At 54.1% G+C, this 23496-nt stretch overlaps 1 protein-coding gene across 3 annotated transcripts; it reads left to right on the top strand.

Annotated features, from left to right (window-relative positions):
* Positions 1-5577: 5577 nt before the first annotated feature.
* On the top strand, positions 5578-23199 carry GATA2 (GATA binding protein 2). Of its 3 annotated transcripts, none has more exons than XM_075432929.1 (6): positions 5578-5644; positions 12254-12673; positions 13339-13938; positions 16517-16695; positions 19644-19769; positions 20612-23199. In XM_075432929.1, the coding sequence occupies exons 2-6, from the start codon at positions 12445-12447 to the stop codon at positions 20909-20911; spliced, it is 1434 nt and encodes a 477-aa protein (XP_075289044.1). In that variant the 5' UTR covers positions 5578-5644; positions 12254-12444; the 3' UTR covers positions 20912-23199. The 3 variants fall into 3 exon arrangements, with proteins under 3 accessions (XP_075289044.1, XP_075289045.1, XP_075289042.1); XM_075432930.1 differs by lacking the exon at positions 5578-5644 and adding an exon at positions 11606-11801 and having other exon boundaries at positions 16550-16695; XM_075432927.1 differs by lacking the exon at positions 5578-5644 and adding an exon at positions 11606-11801.
* Positions 23200-23496: the final 297 nt, after the last annotated feature.

Here is a 23496-nt window from a genome sequence, read left to right as displayed (position 1 = left end):
TGGGCACCGCTCCGGCTGCTGCTGTGCAACACCCACCTGCAAACAGCGTCTTAAAAACAGCTCTGGGTGTTTAAAACACCGTGTAGGTGTGCGCCCCGTGTCACCCACCTCACCCAGGCTGGGGAAGCAGAGCTAGCAGGGGGTGGAGGGTCAGGGCTGGGGTAGGGCTTTGCCCACGGTGGCTCCTATCCCCCACTCCCACTCCACCTCTCTGCAGCAGGCACAGGTCCTCTCCAGCTATAACCCGGGATACACCATCCCTGCTAACCCCCCACACCCTGGGCTGCTCCAGCGGCACGGCCGGAGCTACCAGGACATCCCTGTGGATGGAGGGGTGGGAAAAACAAGGAAAAAAAAATATTTCTTCATTCCTTCTGCCACCCACAAGCCTCTCCCCTTTGGCACACATTTGCAGAGCCTCTATTTTTCCATGTTAAAAGGGGCTAGAATAAACATCACATTGCAGCAGGTACCCGTGAACAAAGCCCCAAGTGCAGACAGCCACGTACACAAATTCTCTCCCCTGATTTTCCGGGTTTTCAGGAGTGACCTTGGAAAAAGAGAGAGCCATAGTGCTTCATGACATGAGCGATAACACGTTTGTCACCATTCAAACTGTCTGAAGGCTGCCCAGGTTTTATTTTATTGCATTTCTAGGTGTCACAAAGACCCAGCTGAATTACGTCGCCAACTCCTTCATTAAGAAAAGAAAAAGTGACTTTGTTTCCCATCTCCACGCCATGCTGGAGACTGGGGCTCGCTGGAGACACTCGGATTGAGTACTTTTTTTTTTTGCAGGTGTGCAATACCTGAAACTTGCAGGTGAAAGGCTTCGAGCACCTCATCAGGACACACTAAAGAATCAAAATGTTTAACCGCCGCGGGAAGAAGCAGATACGGCCCCGTGGGGCGTTCGCAGGCCCGCAGCGAGGTGACGCTCGTTGCTGCAAGCGGCTCAGGGCTGAGCGGTGCCGTCCGGCGGCTGCGCTCCCCTGGGGTACCCCCCCGTGGGGAACAGCCCGGAGCCCCCCGGCACCCCACGCCCCGCCGTGGGACCCCGGCTCCTCCTCGGGCCCCGGCCGCCGGTTTGCGGGCTGGGGGATGCGAAAGGGGAGGGGAGAGGGCAGCCACGGCATCACCCCCCCCGCTCCGGGCTGACCCCGCACCGCCGCTGCCTCACCCGCCGCAGCCAGAAGGTGACGCCGTCCGCCCGCAAATTGCTCCCAGCCCAATTAGTCGGCCGGTATCGGCTGCAATCACGGCTGCTGATAGAGATAAATGGGAAAGGCACTATCTGCCCGACAATAGCGGTGGGGGTTTCTTTTAAAAGGGGGGAGGAAAAAAAAAAGGGGGGGGGGGGGAGAAAACAATTGAACTTTTTCATCAGCTGCTAATCATGATTTTTTTATTGCTTTGCTTAGCATTTTCTGGGGAATAAAACCTCAGAGGAGCCCAGTCTTTTGTGGAAAATGAAAGGGCATATAAAAAAATGAATGTACATGGATTCTAAATATTTCAGGTTGTATGACTTTGTGTTTGACCTTAGCAGAAGATGAACTAATCCTGCAATATAATAGACTTTCATAGAGATATGGAAAATGGCTGCATTTTTATCTCAGTTGCCATGGGAACCATCAGAGAGAAGGCCTAGCTGAGATGCAATAGAAGGTTATTAAATGTGTGCTTGTGTATATTGGAAAAATACAGCTTTTTGTCATCTTGTGTCACTCATAGGTCTTTAATACGTAATGTTTAGGTTATTAATAAACTAACACAGGTCCATTTTTTACAGGGAACAACTGTGAATACAGCCATAAAAAAATTAGTACAAGTTGAACATTTGCAAAACTCTTGAGCACGGGCAGGGGCTGGCTGGGGCTGCTGCTTGCCTGCAACTTCCCACAGAAGTTTCTCTCCCTTTCCAGGCAGGGGAGAGACGAGATTTGCCGGACAGGCAAAGGGGAGCTGGGTGCTGTGGATGTTCTGTCCCCAATCCAGAACCTGCCGGCCCCCTGGCCTGGGCGTCCAGGGCAGCGCTGGGGACGCGGGGGTGTGCTGTGGTGGCGCAAAATAAAATGTCGCCTTGTTTGGTACCTGGGCACAGGCTTGGGCGCTGCCAGGGAAAGAAGGGGTGGGTGAGAGCTGAGGGGACGCCTGTCCAGGGCTCGGGGCTGGGGGATCTCCTGCTCTGGAGCTGGGGGCTGCACAGATGGGCTGGGGAGCATTTACCATTATGGAGATTTTTTTGGGGGGAAAAAGATTATATAAAAAAGAGAATAAGAAACCAAAGAACCTAGTGGGAAGAGAGACAAAGAGACAGAGAGAGAGAATGAAAGAAGGAAAGGAGGAAGGGAGGAAAGAGAAAGAGAAAGAGAGAAAGAAAGAGAGAAAGAGAGAAAGAAAGAGAGAAAGAGAGAAAGAAAGGGAGAAAGGGAGAAAGAGAGAAAGAGAGAAAGAAAGAAAAAGAAAGAAAGAAAGAAAGAAAGAAAGAAAGAAAGAAAGAAAGAAAGAAAGAAAGAAAGAAAGAAAGAAAGAGAGAAAGAGAGAAAGAGAGAAAGAGAGAAAGAGAGAAAGAGAGAAAGAGAGAAAGGGAGAGAGAAAAAGAGAAAAAGAAAGAGAGAAAGAGAGAGAGAAAGGGAGAAAGAAAGTGCGATGCTGCGCAGAGCTGGAAGGGACAGACTTCACACTAACTCCAGGAGGGAAGCAGGACTCTCTGAGGGGTTTATTTTTCTCCCCCAGGATCACCAGTTGCTCCCCGAATTCGCGCTGCCCCGGGTGCCCTGTCCTGCCTGAGGGCTGGGGCAGGTCGCGGCACAGCTGAGCGCACGGGTGGCTCTCGGGGGGAGCTGGGGTGCTGCCACACACCCCGGGCTCAGCACTCCTGGAGCAGCAACCGCTCCTGGGTGCGGGCGAGCGCGACCGTGGGTGCAGTGTGAGCGTGAGCGGGTGCGTGGGGTGCCCAGTATGATGCTCACGACTCTTCCCCTTCCTCTCCAAACCAGCCGGAGCAACCCCAAATCCCCAAGCGCGCTGCTGGCAGCACCCTGCAAGGTGGGCTGCTGTCCCGCCCTGCTCCCCCGGGCCGCGGGCAGGCAGGGGACGGTGTCCTCACCCCGCAGAGCCCACGGCAAAGACCCGCGTGTGCGCAGAGCCTCGGGGGTGTCCCGGGCCCGGCCGGGGGCACCCCGCACGCACGGCAGCCCCGCGTCCATGCATACTAAGTAAAGAGAGGAATACATAGATTTTGCCTATCTGCCGATCAAACGCGGAGATCTGCTCGGGTAAATGATGCATTAGATGCGGTGGCTGTATTTGTTGTGTGAGTTTTGAAAGGGTTCCGATAATCTGGAAGCGAGAGATAAGGAACACCATTTATTCAGCAGCACTTTGGAACCAATTTTCAACCCTGTTCAACCCCATTCTCCAGCAGCCTCCAGGAGCCCAGGAGATAAGGATTGGGCTATTCATTATCTTCACAAGGAACAAAGATTAGCTAGCAGAGATGAAAAATTACCCCTGGATAGTAATAATAAGGAAGCGAACCTGGAGAGTTGCTGAGCCTATATTCTCCCTGCTGCTGGTGCTGCTTCTTCTCTTTTTAAATTCTCTCCCTCTCTTTTTTGTTAAATCAATATTGAAAAGGTTGGTTCTTTTTTTTTTTTTTTTAAAGGGGGGAGTGGGAAGCCTTCCCCACTGTCTATCATATTTTTCAATATGCAGAATATGGTTGTTACCGTGGAAGAGAGCGGAGCACCGTCCCCCCTTCCTCCCAGACGACTTCTTTAGCACGAAAGCTGAACGGCGGAGGAAAAAAAAAATCCTTCTCTTCCAGCGGGCATGAGGGGAAAATCGCGCACCCCCCCCACCCCCCCCTCCGTCCCCAAATGCCTCCGGTGGCGCTTGGGGGGTGGCCCTGGCCCCGGGACAGCCGGGCCGGCAGCTGCGCAGTGACCCTGGGGCGGGCACCCCCGCGCCCCCGGCCGGGACCCCCCCGCCTGCCCTCGCTCGGGGCAAACCCCGCAGCCCTCGGCCCCCGCTTTCCCCCTGGATTTTCCCCCCTGAGCCACGGTCTCTCGTTTCGGGGTAGTTCCGCACAGGGACGATCCCGGGGGGCGGCTGGCGACAGCGTCTCCCTCTTCCTGGTCACAGGGGAAAAAGAGGGGGAGACACATGTATGTATATACTTTAATACCGCATTCTTTTGTATTACACACCCCCCCCCCCCCCGCATAAATCTGGCGATGTATCTCCTCTCAGAGGATGAAGGGTAATACAGGAGGAGTAATTAAAACACTTGCTTTGGAAATGGGCTGCGTGGGGCTGATAAGAATTATCTGCCGCATATCAAGGACCCTTTTTCCCCCGGACCATATCACAAAGGCAGGCAGAAAATGCCAGCAGAATAGGATCCCCCTCCCTTTCCCCTGCTCACGTTTTTACCTCCATTATGATGATAATTCCCCTCCCGCGAAACTTTTTCTCCTTCCCTTCCCGAACCGCGTTCCGTTCCCCGGCTCCCGCAGGGCCCCCGCCGCACCGTCCCGCCTTTGTCTCCCCGTTAATGCGGTTTTCCCGCAGCCCCGGGCGGGGGTCTCGCCCCCCACACCCCCTAGAATCGAGCCGCACCCCGCGGCCGGCCCCGCCACCTCCCCACCCCATCCAGCCACCGGGCGCAGGGGTCCCCTGGCCCCTCGTCCCCCCCCCGGGAGGAAAACACCCGGCAGGTGAGGGCGGCCGAGCCGAACCCGTGCCCAGACCCGTTCGTGCGGGGCGAGCGGCCCGGGGGCCGAGGAGATCCCTCTTTTACCGTTTCTTCCCTGGCTACAACGACGACTGCCCGCGCCCCTTCCAGCCGCCCCGCCGCCCCCCTGACGGGCAGGTGCACAGCCCGGAGGACCGAGTCTGGGGGGGAGAAGGGGAAGAAGAAACACGGGGTTGTGCAAAAGCCAGGCTGGCCAACGGAAAAAAAAAAATATTAAAAAAATCCAACCCCCCCCCCCCCCCCCAACATTCCCTTCACTGGAGGTGGAAACAGAATTAATACGGATGGGAATAATTTATACGAATAATTGATCCTACCAAGCGGCTCCCCCCACCCCACCTGCCCGGAGGAAGCAGGGGCTCTGGGGAGGCCAGGGCTGCGGAGCCCAGCGCGCCGGAGCGCGGTTCCCCAGCGCCGGGGCTGCGAGCGCGTGTTGTTGGTATAATATCAATTCATTTAAAATATGAAAGTCAAGTCGCGTAGACTGTGACAGCAACCGTAACAAAAGGTGCAAGCAACAGACAATGTGATGTGCTTGTACAGATATTGTAATGATGCAAATGAAGTGGAGGGGACGAGCTGCCTTATTATGTACATAAATACACAGCGGCTCGCTGTGCCATCCTCGAATGCAGGAGAGCGAGAGAGAGGAGGGGAGGGAAAGAAGGGAGAGAGGAAAAGAGGGAGGGAGGGAGGAAGGGAAGGGGGAAGGAGGGAAGAGAGAGGGGGAAAAAAAAAAAAAAACAAACCAGGGCTCCGCTCGAAAACTGCCGCCAGTGCCGAGCAGCGCGCAGATCGGGCAGCCCCGCTCCCGCAGCACCGGGCGCTTTGCGGACACCGGGCGGAGAACCGAAAGGACGTCGAGGACGGGCGAAAGGCGAGGTAAGGGGGTGCGGGTGCGCGGCTCCGGGGGCTGCCGTGCCGGCCCCGCAGCGCTGCGGGATGCGGGATGATGCGGGTGCCGCCGCCGGAGCGCGGCGCGGGGCGGTTTCCCAGGGGACAAACCCGGCGGGGTTTTGTAAAGAACGAAAAAAATGCCCCCAGCAAGCCCTGACGGCCCCGGGCCGGCTCCTCCTGCCCTGCCGGGGCTGCGGGGCCGGGACTGCGGGACCGAGCCCGGTACAGCGCACGCCGGCCCGGGGGCACCGTGCGGAGGGAGGGGGGAGCTCAGCCGGATCTGCCCGGGGGCTGGGGGGCACCCGGAGCTCTCCCCGCACCGGCACCTTGCGGCACCCGGCGCTTGGGTCCGAGCTCCGGTTTCTTTTTCCTTTCCTTTCCCATTGTCACCGGCGTAATTATTTAAATCTCCATCTTGGGAAGTTGCGTTTCAGCCAGGGCGGCCGGGCAGGCGCTTCCCTCAGCCGGGGGGTGCAGAGCCCCGCTCCCCCGCCCCGCAGCCACGTCCGATCTCCTCGTTCCCATTGTTGGCAGATTTGGGCATTAATAAAAAAAAGAAAAAAAGAAAAAAAGAAAAAGAAAAAAAAAAAAAAGAAAGATGCGAGGGTTTGTTCCGGCCCGAAGAGCCGGCAGGGCTCGGCCCCGCTCCCCCTGCACCTGCCTGCCGGGGAGCCCTCCCGTCCCAGTCCCGTGCCGCAGCTTTACGGGGCTTTGCATGATTTAAAATTACCCAGCCACATTGGGGACCGCGCGGCTCCGCGGGCTCTTTCACTCTCCTCTCCTTTCTTTTTATTTTTTTATTGTTGTTGTTGTTGTTGTACGTGCAAAGTTCCCCTCTTTATCCTCCTTTTGCTTTGGGGTGCTGAGGCTGCGAGGCAAGAGGGGGAAAAAAAAAAATAGAAGCAACCAGGAGCGGAGCCTGCCCGGATTTGAGGCGATTTCAATAAGAAAAGCGATTTCACTGTCGCTTGGGTGTGGGTTTCGGTCGCGGGGATTGCTCTCCCCCAGAGCACGGAGCATCTTTATTAAACGCAGTCTTCTTTTTGGTATTTTTTTTTGTTTGTTTTTGTTTGGGTTTGGTTTTTTTTTGAAGCCTAAACCACTGCCTGGCTCGAGCCCCGCAGCTCACAGGGCACCGGACCGGTGCCGGGCGTAAGGCGAGCCCCGCTCCCCGCTCCGGGCTCCCCGCTCCGGGCTCGGTCCCTCCCCAGCGAAGTTTTGCCTGCGGAGAAACAAATCGAACCTGCGGGACCGGCCTCTTTACTCCCTTCTGCAACAGCCACGCCCCAAATAACCTTGCAAGGAAAAAACCCCCAAATTATAAAATTAATGCGGGCTCCCGCGAACGAAATCTTTTCTGGCAGAGCCTGGAAAAAATTTTCGTACCTTTTTCTGGAGAAAGCTGTGCGTGCGGAAACCGCTCCGCACGCGTTTTTCTTTGGGAACTCGCACAAAAAGGCGTTGTGGTGGGCAGGCTGGGGTCGACCCGGGGCTTTTTCTCTCCTCTCTCTGCAGCCGAGCGAGCCGAGGGGCTGCGGGGGCACCGGGGAAATTGCGGGCGAAGCGCAGGTGAAGGCGAGCGCGGGAGAGGGCCCGGGCGGGAGGCTGGGACCGAGCCCCGCAGAAATCGCCTGCGGGATGGGGGGTAGCGAGGAGGCTCCTACAGTATTTACAAAAGAAAAGAAAAAAGATTAAGTATTCCATGATTTATTCCCCGACCAGTCCTCTTTTTTTTTTTTTTTTTTTTTTTCCCCCTTTTAATGCAGCTTAAACAGGGTGTTGTGGTTAAGAGGTAACTGTGTCATTTTATAACCCTGTTAGCAGGCGTTAATACGCGCTAGTAACGCGGGCCGGGGGAGAAGAAAAGAAAAGCGGCGCCCAGACCAGAGGGAGGAAAACACCGCGGGGAAAAAAAAAAAAAAAAAGGCAGAAAGCCAGCACTTCCCCTCCCCAAAAAATCACATCCAAGGAAATAACCCCGGGGGGGGGGGGGGGGTGTCGCTCTCCGCGGCCGGTGGTGGCCGCCCCGGGAGGGGGTGCGGGGCTCCTGCGGGCGGGCGGGCGGGCGGGAGCCCCTCGCACCGCCCGGCTGCTCCCGTAACCTGCGGCGGGGCGGGGGGGTCGGCCTGCACCCCCCCAGCTCTCCAGACCCCACCCCGGGGCTCGCCCCGCGCCCGCCGGCCCCCAGCGCCGCGGGGCCGAGCGCTTCGCTCCCGCTTTTTCTTTCTTTTCACGGAGTTTTTCCCTGCCCTCCCGGCTTGCGGGCTGCACCGGGGTGCGGGGGGGTGTCTGGAGGACCCCATCCGCCCAGGTACACTTTTTCCCCCCGATCCAAACACTCAGGATCAGGAAAAAAAGAAAAGAAAAAATAAAATAAAGAGAGGACAAAAACCCACTCCGGGCGTGTAAATAAACGGTGTGCACGGCCGGGGGTGTTTGTTATTTGTTTTCTGCCCGGGCACAAGGTGTCAACTCCATCACACGGCGCTACTAACTGTTGCTAAAACATGCTGTCGTCTCCCCCCCCCCCCCCCCCCCAACGATATGACATCATTTGTCAATCAAATTAAAATAACCAGTTGTGCTTACAGATCTGGGAACGCTCCCTTATTAAAAAGGAATGCAACGGCAATAACAAAATAAAGTTAATAAACTGGAGCCCGTCGCGTTGGGGGAAAAAAAAAAGAGGGGAAAAAAGGGAGAAAAGGGGGCGAACGGGGGTCTGCGGGGAGCACAGCCCGGCCGGCGGCGGGCAGACCCCCCCCCTCCCCGGGGGCTTGAGGGGGGGGCTTGGCTGGAAGCTGCCTAACCGGCCGTGTGAAGTAGGCTGCCGAGAGGGGCTAAGCTGCTCGCCGCCAGCGCGGGCTGCTGCTGCTCCCAGCGGAGGAATTAATTCAATTAACATCCCCCCCCCCAGCGGTGCCATTATAGCGGCCGAGACCGGAGCCGGCAACCGGTTCGCCGAACGCAGGCGGCGGGGACGAAAAATAGAAAGTAAAGTAAAACCCCGCGAGCCTGGGAGAGCTCCCAGCTCCGCCACGGGAATTCAGCGGCTCCCTCGGCAGAAATTGCCCATCCCTGCTGGGGGGGGGGGTTTACAAGGGGTCTTAACGGCGGGGGGGGGGGGCACAAACCGCTAGGGCTGGGTGCGAGGAGCGGCGCCGGCCGCAGAGCCGTGGCCCCGGCGGGGAGGGGGCGGCGGTGGGGGGGGGCCGCTGCCCGCTCGCCCCTTTTGTTCTGCTTCTGCTGCCGGCCCCCGGGTAACCCGAGACGGGGGCTTCAGGGAGCCCCGGCCGGGCCGCGCCGGGGTCTGCCTCGCCATAAATCAAGCCGCCTGATTAATCTTTACAATTTGTCTTTTAAAACAAACACGAACGAATTATCAGCTCGTTAACTGCGATTTTATCACCTGCCTAAAACAAACTGCCCACCCCACCTCCCCCCCCCCCCCAAAAAAAAATATCGCAGCCCCGTGCTGATGGCAGGCGTGCAATAATTAAAACATCCCTATTAATTACTCAGGGCGTAGCGAGGAGGTTCCGGCGGTGGCCCGGGGTGGTCCCGCCTGGCCGCCGCCGCAGCGGGAGGGACCCCCGGCCGCCTCCGGGCTGGGGCAGAGCGAGCGCGGCGGGACCTACCTGCAGCCGCCCGCCTGCGTTCTACGCTCAGCCTTCCTGCCAGCAAAAAAGAAAAGATTAAAAAAAAATATATATATCCGTTTTGGGGGATATTTGGATGGTTTCGGTGGGGGTTTTTTTTCGGTGCGTGTAGAAAGAAAATCACTTCGGAGGGAGAAGCCGGATTTTTAGAAAGCTCGCTTGGTTCTCTCTCTGCCTTTTAACTTGCTTTTTTTTTTTTTTAAATTTATTTTCCGCTTTGTTTCCCTTTCCTCCCGGGCACCTCCGGCCTCGGGCAGCAGCTCGGCACGGCGGGGGGCTCTCGCCCTCCCGAGCCCCGGCCCCGCTCCCGCCGAGCCCGGCTCAGCGCCGGTCACCGGCCTGCCCGGCCCGGGAGCAGCCGGCTCCACCGCCTCTTCCGCGGCCGCCCGCGCCGCTCCGACCCCCCCCACCCCGGGGGGGCCGCGGTCCCGGCGCGGCCGCGCAGCCCCGAGGGCCGGCGGGGGGGGAGCGGAGCAACCCGGGCTTTGGGTGCGGAAAAGATGCGGGGAGGGGGAGGGAGCGGTGCCGGCTCCCCCCCTGCCCCAGGCTCCGGTGCCCCAAGCCCGGCCCCCGCGTCCCCGCTGTGCTGTGGGTCCCCCCCGGGGGGCTGCGCCCGGGGTACCCTGCGGGGAGGTTTGCGGGGGACAACGGGTGGTGGCGGGGGCAGCTGTCAGGGAGGGAGCCCCGTGTCACTCCGTCCAGACGGGCTCCGCAGCGAGGAAAGGGAGTTTTATTATTACTACCGTCATCATCACTATTATTATTATTGTTATTATTTAAAAAAAAAAAAAGTTCATTTCCTGGCGAATTTGGCAGTGGCGGGTGACGTCAGAGCCCCGGCGTCGCAGTGACTGGGGCGGCCGGGCCGGGGGAGGCCGGCTCCGGCCCCCGGCGCTGCCCGTCTGGGGGGGCGGCCCCGCCGCCCCCTCCCCCGCCATCCAACCCCCCCCGCCATCCCCCCGCCCGGCCCCGCCCGCGCCCCCGGCCCCGGCCGCCCCGTCGGGCTGGAGCCGCGGCCGCTGCCCGGCGGGCGGAGGGGCCGCTCCCCGCCGCCCCCCGCCCCTCTCCCCGGGCCGGGGGCGGTTTGCGGGCCCCGCGTCTGGCGCGGAGCTCCCGGGGGTTGCGACGGGCGTTCGGCTTCGCCCCGAAGGCAGCGGCTGAGGGACGGGAGGGAAGCGCCTTGGGAGCGGGACCCGCAGCAGCGCCCGCCGCGCTCAGGAAGGGGTGGGGGGGTCGGTTGTGACTTTCCCGTTGTCTTTTTTGGGTTTTCCGCCCCAAAAGCGGACGGGTTTCTCGGCCCCTTCGGGGGTGGCAGAGCCCGGCCCGCGGCCCGGCCGCAGCGATGTCAGTGCGGGCTGCGCGGGTCCTTCCCGGCCCGGAGCACGCCATTCATCGCGAGTGTTAAAATCGGCTTGCATTTAAAAAATAATAATTATTTAAAAAAAAGGGAGATAAAGAAAAATCAGAGTTGCGGCGCGGCAGCCCCGCGGGAAGGCTGCAGCCGGTCCCAGAGCCCTGCTCCTGCCCCGGCCCGGCCCGGCTCGGCTCCGCCGGCAAACCCCGGCCCGGCCCGGTCCGAGCGCGAGGAGCCGGGTAGGACCCGTCCCCGTCCCCGTCCCGCAGCCCGCCCGGAGCCGCCCCGCAGCCCGGGCCCTGCCCGCCGTGCCGGCTCCCTGGGGCCGGCGGGGACCCTCGCATTTGTTAGTTTTTATTTATGTTTTTTCCCCCCCGATTCAGACAGCCACTTCAAACTGGGATGACGGGAACGGGCCCGCCGGGGCTCGTCCCGCTCCCGGCTGCGCTGCCGTGCCCGGTTTAGGGGATTCGAGCGTGTTTATCCCCCCGGTGCCGGTTCTCGCATCCCGCGGCCGGGCAGCGCCCGACGGGGCCGGCCCCATCGCCGAGCCCTTCCCGCACTGCATCTTCGTTCCCCCCTCCCCGCGCATCCCCGCACACCGCGCCGGGACCCCCCTATTTCCCCGTCCCCGCCCCGCAGGGGCGTGCAGCGCCCGGGCAGGGAAAGCCCCCACGGCGCTGCCGGGGCGAGGACGCTGCGGGCGGGGGGGGAGGGGGAGCACGGCGCAGACCCCCTCCCCCCCATCCCCCCCCCGTGCCGGCTCCGCGCGGGGCCGGGGGTGCGGCCGGGGGCGGTGTGGGGCGGCGGGATTGGCTGGCCCGGCCGCCGGCCCCGCGCACCCCGGCCCGTCTGCGGCGCCGCGGGCAGCTGGCGCCAGCGCTCATATAGCGAGCGCGGGATGGGAGCGGGGCCGGCACCCGCGCCGCGGCCGCAGCGGAGCGGGACGGACAGAGCGCTGCTGCTTCGTGCGCCCCCGCTCCCTCCGCGCGTTTTGGTTTCATTTTTTCACTTTTTTGGGTTTCTTTTTTTCTCTTTTTCTGTTTCTTTTTCCCCATTTTTTGTTTTGTTTTCCCCTCTTTTTTTCCCTCCGCGTCCCCCACGCCGGCATCCGTCACCACGCGCCGCGGTAAGTGCGGGGCGGGGCGGGGGGGGGACCCGACGCTCGCTGCTCTCGCTAAACACCCTGCTGTCCCCTCCTCTCCTCTCCTCTCCCCCCCCGTCTCCCCTCCCGTCCCTTTCGCGTCGGTCGCAGCTCTCGCTAGCACTACGCGGTGTCAGATCTGCCGTTCTTCCTTTCCTGCTCCTCTTTTGAAGCCAGCTGGAAAAACTCCCGTTGACGTTTGCGGCGAGAGCGGGGGGGGGGGGAGGAAAAAAAAGGAAGCTTTCTGCCCTTTTTTTTTTGGTAAAGAGTTTGAAATGGGATCTCTGTTTATTTTGTGGGGCAACGAGCAGGGAGGGCGCAAGGCGAGGAGTTTGGGGAGCGGGTATTTTTGGGAGGGGGGAGGGGCTCCGCTTCCCCCTTCCCGCCGGGGGCCAGAGCCGGCCGGCGGCCGCTGACCCGCCCGTGTCTCCGCACAGGTGCTGCCCCCGCCGCCGCCCGCTGACAGAGGGACGCGCTGACTGCGGGGGTCCTCCCCCGCCCCGCGGACCGCGCACCCGCCGGGTTTCTCCTTAAGGACAGCCACCCCGTCTCCCGAACCCCACCGGCAGCCGCCCCGAGCGCCGCTGGCTCCTGGTCCGGGGGTGGGCGGCAGGGCAGCGCCGAGGCCATGGAGGTGGCCACGGACCAGCCCCGCTGGATGGCCCACCACGCCGTGCTGAACGGGCAGCACCCCGAGAGCCACCACCCCGGGCTGGCTCACAACTACATGGAACCAGCGCAGCTCCTACCTCCGGACGAAGTCGACGTCTTCTTCAACCACCTGGACTCCCAGGGCAACCCCTACTACGCCAATTCCGCCCACGCCCGGGCCAGGGTCTCCTACAGCCAGGCACACGGTAAATGGGCGCCCGCTGCCCTCCTTCCCCCCCGGCCCCCTCCCCGCCCCGCTCCCCGGGCCCCGCCGTGCGGAGCCGAGCTGGCTGCGGTGCGTCGGGCCGGGGGGAACGGAGCTGGAGGAAGAAGGGATAGAAGGGGAGGCACGGGTGGATTTTAACCCTAGAGATAACCACGGGCTGGCGGAGGGGAGGGAAAGAAGGGGGGGAGGCGAGAGAGGAAGGGGAAATAGTGCACGCACGGGCTAAAACTTCTCAGACCCGGCTACTTCCCGGATGCGAAATACCGACCGATTCCAGCCGGCGATGGGTTTTACTTGCGGGCGTTTTTGGGAGCCGAAGGGAGCGTGTGGCAGCAGCTCGGAGGACGGAGGAGCAAGGGGTTTGCTGCTCACTCCCCGGGGTGGGGTGGGAGGAAGGGGGTGCCTCTGCTCCTGCCCCGGGTGTCTGGGTGCCCCTCAAGCTGCCCGCCGCTCCTGCTCGCTGGGCTGGCCGCTGTGGCCCTCGGAGGGGACGCGGCAAGGGGGTCTCTGCGCCAACCTGGCTGCTCTGCGCCGGGCTGTGACCCCTCTCCCTGTGCCCGGCTGCCCGCAGACCCCCGGGCTTCCCCGAGCCGCTCCGGGCTGAGCTGCCCCGCGCTGATCCCAGCCGCTCTTGCGTTCCCACAGCCCGCCTGACCGGGAGTCAGATGTGCCGGCCTCACCTCATCCACAGCCCCGGGATCCCCTGGCTGGACAGCAGCAAGGCGGCACTGTCTGCCCACCACCACAACCCCTGGACCGTCAACCCCTTCACCAAGACGCCCCTGCACCCCTCGGCGGCCGGAGCGCCCGGGGCCATCTCGGTGTACCCCGGCAGCAGCACGTCCAGCACCGCCTCCGTGTCTTCGCTCACCCCGGCCTCGCACTCCGGCTCCCACCTCTTCGGTTTTCCCCCAACCCCTCCCAAGGAAGTGTCCCCGGACCCCAACTCCACCAGCGCTGCCTCCCCTTCTTCCTCTGCCGGGGCTCGGCAGGAGGACAAAGACAGCATCAAGTACCAAGTGTCGCTGTCGGAGGGGATGAAGATGGAGAGCGCCAGCCCGCTCAGAAGCAGCCTCACCAGCATGGGGGCCCAGCCCTCCACCCACCACCCCATCCCCACCTACCCCTCCTATGTGCCGGCCGCCCACGACTACAGCAGCAGCCTCTTCCACCCCGGCAGCTTCCTGGGGGGCCCCGCGTCCAGCTTCACCCCCAAGCCGCGAAGCAAGGCCAGATCCTGTTCGGGTGAGTGCTGCAGCCGCGGCCTGCCCTGCCTCGTCGGGCTCCTGGGGCGAAGGGCCGGGGGGTGCGTGCCTGTAGTGGTCGGCTCTTTGGGGGGGAGGCTGCAGGCTGCCGTGAGGCTGGGGGCTTGTCAGCTCTCCTGGGGACCAGGGCAGGTGACTGCAGGGTCCCGCTTCTCCGGGGTTTTAAGCTAGGAGATAGAGCTTGCGCCGGGCTTCTCTGGGTGTCAACACATCGGGCCACCGGCCCCAGGGCTTGGATAGGGCCGAGGGGCGCAGGACCGGTACGGTGTCAGCTGGCAGAGGGAGCCTCGGCCACCCAAGGGGCTCAGGCCCGACCCTGCTCCCCCGAGTTAGTAAAACCCCCACAGACTACGCGCAGGGGCTTTCTAACGATAGGTGTTTCTCCCTCGGTAATTTCCGCATCTCTTCACTAGTACGAACCAAGGCCCCAGCGCAGGATGAAAGCGAAACTTACCCGGCCGGTCCGCTTCAAGGCGCAGAGGGCCTTATTTCCTTCACGTTTTGCAGGAGCAAAAGTTCAAATATAGTTTACATACCAGTGCGAAAGACTAAGGTGTCCAGTCATCGCTAAGTTGCTCCAGCCTAAGTTTAACTAGAAAATACTCCTTTCCCCCCCCCCCCCCGAACCAGACACATCTCCGCTTCCAAGCGACCGACCGCAGACCGTTCCCGTGCTCACAACCCCTCCTTGCATTTCTTCCTGAAAGCGCGGTCCGAAACCGGCGAATTGGGTGATGGCCGAATTTTTGTTCCCGCTTTGAAATCACACTAATTGTACAACCAGACAGGCGAATTCAGACAATTCGCGTAATTCTATCAACCTTCCTGGTTTAACACCCTCAGCCATGGAAGGGAATGAAATGCGGTGTATTGGATTGAATTTAGACAGCCGTTTAAAAACAAATAGCTGTATATGCTTTTGTGTGTGTGTGTTCTTGTATGTCACTGCTCATCTGTGCTCATGAATACACCACATGCATTTATTTTTAAAGTAGACAATAATTTAGAAATGTGATCTCTTGCGAGTTTTGCAACAAAAATATCATCTGTTTTACAAGCTCATCCTTCAAACGGCTCCTCGGGGGATGAAAACACACTCTCCCTCTGCCATTATTTAAATACAGTTGCTACTATGTGTCTATATATTTTTTTTAGTAGTGCAGAGAGTAGTAAGTAAACGCAACTGGCAGCCCAAACCTCCTGAGTTTGGAAACAGATTCAAGACCCAGGTCTCTGAAGATAATAAAGGGATCTCGAGTAGCTTTTTCATTTTTGTCCTGTAGTTGCCGATGATTTTATTAGACCGGCGAAGTAAGGAGGTTTTTTGTTTTGTTTTACGGGTTTTTTTTTTTCTGCAAGGGAGCCCCCTGTGCAAGGAACTGGGGAAAGTTCGTGACCACTCAGTGTTTTTGTAGGAAAGCTAAGACTCACGACACGATGACTCCTGCAGCTTCCTGCCCTAGGAGGGACAAAAGCTACAAATGCAGCGCTGCAGAGCTCCCCTCATTTTTCACTGTAAACTGTGTTGTTTAAAAGCCACGCACTCCCTAGATTAAAGGAGACACAGGCACCGCTGAACTTAACATGGCCTGCTTCAGTTATTAGCAAAAAGAATTTCCTCTCCAGTTCAATACTGTAGGATTTGCATAAACTATATTAAGAGAGATTTCTATATTAAGCAGACCTGCCCTCGAACCATCAGAGGCAAATGAACTTTTAGCGGAGAGCGTCTGAGGCACAAACAGCTATCTAGGAGTTACATGCTGGGTTTCAATACAGCCATTCCACAATGCTGTGTTTCCCACGTTGTGCTACTAAAACTAATAATGAAGCAGTAGTAAGGTAAACTGCTCCCTACCAAATCCAAACTGTATTATTGAAAAATCACAGAAACGGAAAAGGACTCAAAGGCTGTTTTTTTAGAGTAATTTCCAGACCACTTGCTGAAACACAACTTTCTCAAAAGATCAGCATTAACAGCATTTTTCTGCCTTTAGAACAAAAATCAGAACTGAGCCTTTGGCATCCTGTGTCCGTTCCCAGTCTGCTCGGCTTTACTTTCTCATACCATAGCATTTGCAACAAAAAGGAAAGCATGGAGCGGGAGGTCTGTTTGCTGAGGTTTAATTTTAAAAAAGCTCTTTCTTCGACTCCTTCTTTAACGTGCTGTGTTTGCAGGTGTGTGCGTGTGTTTGTGTGCACATGTACGTGGGTATTTGTGGCAGGAGAACACAGCACCTAACCATGGGAGTGCAATAGATACGGGAGGGGAGCGGTGCCCAAGTGCAAATTAAGGGAGTTCTCTTTCCTGAAACGATATCTTCCATCTGGCACAATAAGAGTGTCACTCTTTCTCACCTCGCAGAGAGAGCTGCCTATTTCTGATCATGACATAAAATACTCACTAGAGCCTGGGTGTTCGCGAAACACTGAGCTTCTTGCTGCATGTGCTGTAGATGTCTCTGCTGTCTGATTGTGCTTGAATTAACACGCTGTTTTGACTTCTGCAAAATGCCTAAAGGACAATGCAAAAAGCTTTTGTGAATTTGTTTTTAAAGAAAGAAATCCGGTTTCTTCGTGTTTCCATTTAGAAGGCAGAGAGTGTGTGAACTGTGGAGCAACTGCTACCCCTCTCTGGAGAAGAGACGGCACCGGGCATTACCTGTGTAACGCCTGCGGGCTCTACCACAAAATGAACGGTCAAAACCGACCTCTCATTAAACCTAAACGAAGGCTGGTAGGTGTCTCTGTTTCTCCTGGGTTTGGGGATAAATTAGGCAAAGGGACCACACGCGGGCACGGGTCAAACGCATCTCATCTGTGCTCAGCCCCTGCGCAGAGCCAAGTTGTACTGTCCGTGCGGTCAGTCACGTCGAGGTCACTGCCATGCCTCGGGGCAGACCCCAGCCCCGCCGCCCCGGCACGGACCACCGCGCTGCCGCAGCCCACCGAGCCTCCCTGCCGCGCAAAATACAGGCGGGATATCGTGTGTCTGTCTCCCCGTTTATCCTCGGGTGACAGCTTTTAATTTAATTCCTCATTTATTTGGCCTCTTGGGGCGGTTTGGGTGCACACTGGGAACGAAAGGGTTATGAGCGCGAATGTCCTCCACCGTGTACTAAAAAAGTTCCAGCTCCAAAAAGCAAAACAAATCAGATGAGTCAAAGCTACTGCTCCCTACTTAATAATTATTTGTATAAAAACCATGAAGTAATTTTCACTCTTCTATTCTCTGGCAATATTAATATTGGTTCCCTCCCCAGACAATCCCCTACTGTTTAAAAAAAAAAAAACAACCTATTATTTTTCCATGGAGTCACCTATACTTTGTATTTTCATTTGAGTGATTTAAAAAAAATGTCCTTTCTAAGCTCCTGGTAGTAGTTTCCTATCCGGATATCTGTACGTTAAAGATAAGGAAACTTTGTGTATCTGTTTCCTGACTCTAAAAGCTTTAGAGACTTTCTATAGGCAAGCCTTGCCAGTCATGCTTGCTGTTTTGAAATTTCTAATACACTCTACTCCACAAATAATGCGTAAAATGCTAAGAATAATAAATATATTTTTTGAAGCTTTGTGATTTATGGTGCCTAAGTCTCAGATATTCGTGGGCACATTTCAGTGAGGTTTGGAGAGCTGAAAACTGGCATTACTGCTGTAACACTGGGATGGGATACAGAAGATCTCTGTCGTGAGTCAGAATTTCAGCTATGCAAGCTTCTTAATGACTTGCCTTCTAAAGTGACTGACATATAGAAAAATGTTAAGACAACAGTGTAACATTATCGTCTCTCAGGCTCAAGTGCTTTCCAGTCTGAATGGGACAGGCCATAGAGTTAAGCAGCATAGCTGAGTATCAGTAAACCATCTCAAATATGCAAACACAGGTCTCCACCTTCCAGTGTGTTGGGAGGCTGTTAGCTCACTGCGAGGGGTTTGGGGGGCACTGGAGAGGTTTTCTTTTAGTTATTTTAATGTTTTGTTTTGTTTTAATTGATTTACAGCTTTGTTTATTGCCCCTTTTTCCACTGTAGTCTGCTTGTTTGAGGGGGAGAGGAGATGGGCATCTTTGGGAATTTGTTCATCTGACGCGCAATAGCAAAGTGATCACATTAATAATGTCAGCGTTTGGAAGTCTGGCATTAATTGTGTTTGGGTTGCATGAGTGTACTTGCAGTAGGGGGTACCCCCTCTTTCTGCCTTTGGCCTGTTCTCACAGGCGAGTGAGGGACTGAAATATGTGAGTCTCCCAGGGCCTGATTCTTGCCTTAAGCTGCTGAGCCGTCCATCAGCTTTAGGAAAATTACAGAGGGCCATGGTGTAAATCAGGAGCAAGTGAGAACAGAACCCGGTGCTGCTCTTCTGTGAGCTGGGTCGGTTTGTGCTTCCAGCAGCACCAGCAGGCGGGGAAGCATCTGGGAAACCCACGGCGCTGGGACTGCTTTCTGCTCACCAAGATCCCCCGCACAGAAGCGTGAGCTTCGCTGCTCCTTCACCCTGTGGCTCTCTGTGGCTTAATTGCAAAAATATCCTGGGAGCAAGGCCCTGGGGAAATTACCACGGTTGATATGCATTAGAAAGTAAACTCTGCTAATTTAAGAAAAGAAAATATTGAGTCCTCAGCATTAATCCAATTGCACAAAATGGACTGTATTTTGACCGCTTCCAGAGGCAGGGCTGAAGCTTTCTAATACAGTTATTTTCCAAAATACGGGGTGCAATTAGTCCGTCCATAACACTTTGTATGGTAGCGTGCTTGCACAAAGAACGTATTATTGTGGGGTCTGCTAGGCAAGGGCCCATACCAAAATTGCTGGCTGCCTGCTGTTCTACTTTTCCTGTTCTTGTTTTGGGAGGTGGGGTAAGTTTAGGCATCTTTCTTTCCCCCCACCTTGGTTTCAGCAGAACAATAGTTTTAGAAAGGGTGGTGGATTTGGGGGGTTGTTGGTCTTTCCCCCCCCCCCTTTTTTTTTTTTAAAGGCAGTTGTTTGAGGGCTTGTCAGCCAGAGAACTGAGGAGGGACAGAGGCGGCAGACGGGTCAGCAGAATCATTGCTGCAAGGCATGAAATTTGGTTTGCTAAATATTTAAAGAAAGTCGGAGCCGGTTTTGTTTTCTCCCTTTCACTTGTAAATGGAAACTGAATTTTCAGTGATGGCTCTGATAAATACTGCACCCAGTTAAGTAATGCGGTTGGTTTTCCTTTGTATCCATCTTTAAAGGGCCAGAGTAGGGGTAAAAATCACATTCTTTAAGATCGTTCCCTGTTTTCAAACCCAGTCCCAGCAGTGGTACAAACTAAATCGGTCATTAAAAAAAAAAAAAAAAAAAGACAAATGCATTTGCATGGCACATACTAGAATTCTGCAAAGGAAAAACCTGAATAAATCTGATGTCGTTTTCTCTAAAATTTTTATTTGTGGAGTTAGAAATGCATTGTTTCTCTCCTTACATCTGCTGTGTGCACGGGGCTTGAAGCTGCGTCTGCAGAGGAGAATAATTGAACTTAAGCAAAAACCTAACAGTCACAAAAAGCAAAACTGATGGGAGCTTTCCTTCAGCCCTGATGCGCTGAAAATCCTAGTAACTATCTCTACCCAACCTAAATATTCAGTCCAAGTTGACCTTTCTCATGATCTCCCTCCTCCTGCCGATAGATTTTTAATTTTCTTTTTCTTTTGGTTAGTCAGCGGCTAGGAGAGCAGGGACTTGTTGTGCCAACTGTCAGACAACCACCACGACCTTATGGCGACGTAATGCAAACGGGGACCCAGTTTGTAATGCCTGCGGACTCTACTATAAATTGCACAATGTGAGTATTTACTCATCTCATGTGTCGCTGCTTGCCTAGCTGGGATTGATGTCTTAACTGCATGGTGTACACTAGGCTTTTATTGGTTTCAGGGTTTTGGTTGTTGTTTTATTCCTTCCCCCGTCTCTAAGGTTCCCCTGGGAAGTGACAGCCATTCTTTGTCGGCATAGTGATGCTAAGTTCAGTGACATGACAATGTATTAGCTTGGCTTCCAACGCTTGGGCAGATCAGGCAAAATAGAGCTACCACACTTGGTTTTAACTAAGTGTGTTTTGTGTGCTGCTTCCCCCCAGAAACACAGACGCCATTCGGAATGGGCTCTGTGCAAAAATTAATCCTGGTGGGGCATCTTCGTTTTGAATATTTTTTTCAAAATAATTATATCTAAGGCTTTGTTTTATTATATTAAAAAAATAAAAAAGAAATTAATCCTTAGCCGGAATCATTTGACATGTTGGAACGTTATTTAAATTGTCAGTAACAGAGGTTACTGGTACAAGATCGCTCATGTCTTAGGACTGAATTTGGGTCAACATGTGCCTCCTAGTTTGATCTCTTCTATTAGGAAATGAATGAGGACTGAGGGTAAGCCTACGGGAAAGAGAGTCATCAGCTGCCAAATTCAGTTTCAATTTGTTTTTCATGTCTAGAGGGTTTTTGTGTGTGTGGTTTTATTAAACAAATCACTATAAACAAGTTCTGCAGAGAGGAACACCATTTTTTTTTTTACCAGAAAAAGGTCTCCATCCAGGAAAAACACATGGGGGCTGTCCAAATATTTTCATTTTTGCACAATAAGGTCATTTTGTCTGCATGAGCCTGATTTTCTCATTTCTTGCAGGTGAACAGGCCTCTGACCATGAAAAAGGAAGGAATTCAGACCAGGAATAGGAAAATGTCCAACAAATCAAAGAAAAGCAAGAAAGGGTCTGAGTGTTTTGAGGAACTGTCCAAGTGCATGCAGGAGAAATCGTCTCCCTTCAGCGCTGCTGCCCTTGCTAGTCACATGGCGCCCATGGGGCATTTGCCACCTTTCAGCCACTCTGGACACATCCTACCAACACCTACCCCCATCCACCCATCTTCCAGCATCTCGTTTGGACATCCACACCCATCCAGCATGGTTACAGCCATGGGATAAAACCCAATGACCAAGAGACCCACCCAGAGATTAAGGACATGGGGCTTTGCCTAAGATAACACCAAGTAAGAAAATGTTCTGTCAAGAGGAGAATGTAGGGATGGCAAAAGGGGATCTTTTTGCTCCCATGTGGTTTAACTCTTAATGCTGGACTAAAACCTTGCCAATGATGGGTCTTCTGCAGAAACGTGTAGTGGTGCCTGTAATGCACTTTGCCCCCTCAGGTATAAGGAAAAAGAACTCACCTGTTCGATACTTAATGGTCCAGCAGGAAGCAAATGGTGGCAGAAGCTGAAGGAAAAGGCTTGGAACTGGCTTTCCTTTCTCTCTTTGGTATTACTGTGAATATTGTAAAGAGATATAAGCAGCCTCCCAGGATGGAATCGGCTCACTGGAAGCCAGACTTGCTGGATTTCTATTGCGGACTTTGTTTGGGATGAGGAACAAATAAAAATAAAAAAAGAAATTAAAAAGGACATCTTTATAAAAACATAATTTTTAAAGTGAAATCAGACACAAAGTCGTATTTATTTTGCTCTTGTTTTCCACAAAAAGCCTCAACCCTCTTGATTGCATGTTTTTGTGCTGTTGTTTGCAATGGCTACCCTGTAAGAAAACCTGCCTTCAAAATAAGGGGAAGAGGGGAGAACATACTCAGCAGCCCCCTTTGATTAGCTCCATCTATCTTCCATACCAAAATATCTACTACGAAGGGGGAAAAGACCGGGGGGGGGAGGATGGGACCAAAGTAAAAATGTAACCTTAATATGGGATTTTAATGTGCCCAAGATGGTGATTATTTTAACACAATTTCTTCATTCTTCTCCCTCATGTGAAAGATTTCTTTAAAAAAACCCACCCCCCCTCCCAACTCCCCTGTTATTCCTCAAAACGGACAGCTAGATCAGACAAACTGTTGGGAAAAAACTCTTGGGAAGGCAATTCTGCACTAGCGAGGGGTGAGATACAGGCATTTATCAGCTGTGTTCCAGCTAACTTCTAGCACAGCAAAAACCATCACAGGGCATAAAAACATCCAAATTGCAGACTTTAGAGGTTGAAGCATTTTGTTCTGTTGTGTTGGCAGCTGTCGCTTAAAAATGCAGATTAGCTGCTTGGGTAAACTCACAGCAGTGTGGCCACCACGTCCACACGCAGCCAGCCAGCGCGCGTGCTGTCTCAGGCATCCAGGCCCCGGTGGACTTCGCAGGGAGGAAGGGCAGAAACGAGGTTGAGATCACTGGAGAGGGGAAAGAGAGAGACAATCAGTTTGAGCTTCACACATCCGTCAAATCCCAGACACAGCGACAGCTGATGAGATGAGGGAAAGCATCGTTCTAAGGGGAACGTCCGTTCTCCGTAACGTATTTTATATGAAAAAAAAAATGAAAAAAAAAAGAAAAAAATTTAAATCTCCCATTATTAAACCATATTGTACGTAAATGACCGAAAACAAAGCTATTGCCAATGTGAAGTGTATTCTATTGATTGTTATGATCTGATGCCTCTCGTGAACACAAGCTCCAGTATAACATACAATGTACATATTTAGCTATACTTCTGATGAAATGCCCCAATGAACAGAGGGGTTTGATAATGTAAACCACGTAAGCTTAACTCTGTGACAAGCTTTTTATTTTATTTTTTTTAATTTTTAACTTCTTCTGTTGTTGGGGTTTTTCCTTTTTTTTTTTTTTTGATCAAAACAATTGTATCCTTACTGCAAAAGCCCTGCTCTAAAGAAAAAACCCACAACAAAACAAATAAAAATGGATGTATGTTAACTTTTTTCTAATTAAAATATTTGATAATCGATTAAGAACCAAGCAGCCATGAAAATCCTGCTTTCCTCCTTTTTCTGGTCTGCATAGGCATATAGGTGCACTTTGTAAAGAAGTGGAAATAAACGGGAAACTAAATTGGTCAGGAGAAATCATAAGGATTTTTAATGTACTGAGGTAAAAAAATAGGGTCCTTTTCACTTTTTACCTTTTACAATGGTACAGTTGTAGATTATTTGTACCCAACTCAAATTTCTATAGGATTTGGGCAGGGGGACGGGGAAAGGATGTGGGTGGAAGACAGGGATTACTGATACAGTTGACAAAGTGCAATATATTGTCAGTCACTGCAGCATAGACAACAGCAGTCGAGATTTAAATTATTTTGTACTTGTATCAGCATAAAAAAAATCTGCAGTATTTTGTTTCTATTTTAATTTTTTTATTTTGCTTATTTTTGGATTAGTGAACTAAGTTATTGTTAATTATGTACAACATGTTTATATATTGTCTGTAAAAAGTGTATGCTTTCCTCATATTCCTTCAAGGTGAATATTGCTAAGAATAATAAAATACCTTTTTTTTTGTGAAAGTACTTGTGCCGAGTTTCATGTCATAAAGGCAGCCTTTAATAAGGAAAGAGGAAAAATTACGGTCGTCATTGTTGCCTGTTAGAATTATTAGCTTAAACTTTATGCAGAGCCGTCTATTGATATTTCAAAAACCTACCCGGGTAGGACAAAAAAAGTAGTTGGCGAATGATTTAGTATAAAAAGCACAGGTACAAAAAGCTCATTCTCCGGT

Source organism: Opisthocomus hoazin, chromosome 11, assembly GCF_030867145.1.
Source record: "Opisthocomus hoazin isolate bOpiHoa1 chromosome 11, bOpiHoa1.hap1, whole genome shotgun sequence".
Lineage (NCBI taxonomy): Eukaryota > Metazoa > Chordata > Aves > Opisthocomiformes > Opisthocomidae > Opisthocomus > Opisthocomus hoazin.
Note: the sequence above shows the minus strand (reverse complement) of the source record. Positions and strands in the feature narration are given on the sequence as shown.

Coding starts and splice junctions, on each gene's coding strand:
- GATA2 (XM_075432929.1), top strand. CDS start 12,445: ATGGAGGTGGCCACGGACCAGCCCCGCTGGATGGCCCACCACGCCGTG. Junction 16,696..19,643: donor TTAAACCTAAACGAAGGCTG/GTAGGTGTCTCT, acceptor TCTTTTGGTTAG/TCAGCGGCTAGGAGAGCAGG. Junction 19,770..20,611: donor TCTACTATAAATTGCACAAT/GTGAGTATTTAC, acceptor CATTTCTTGCAG/GTGAACAGGCCTCTGACCAT.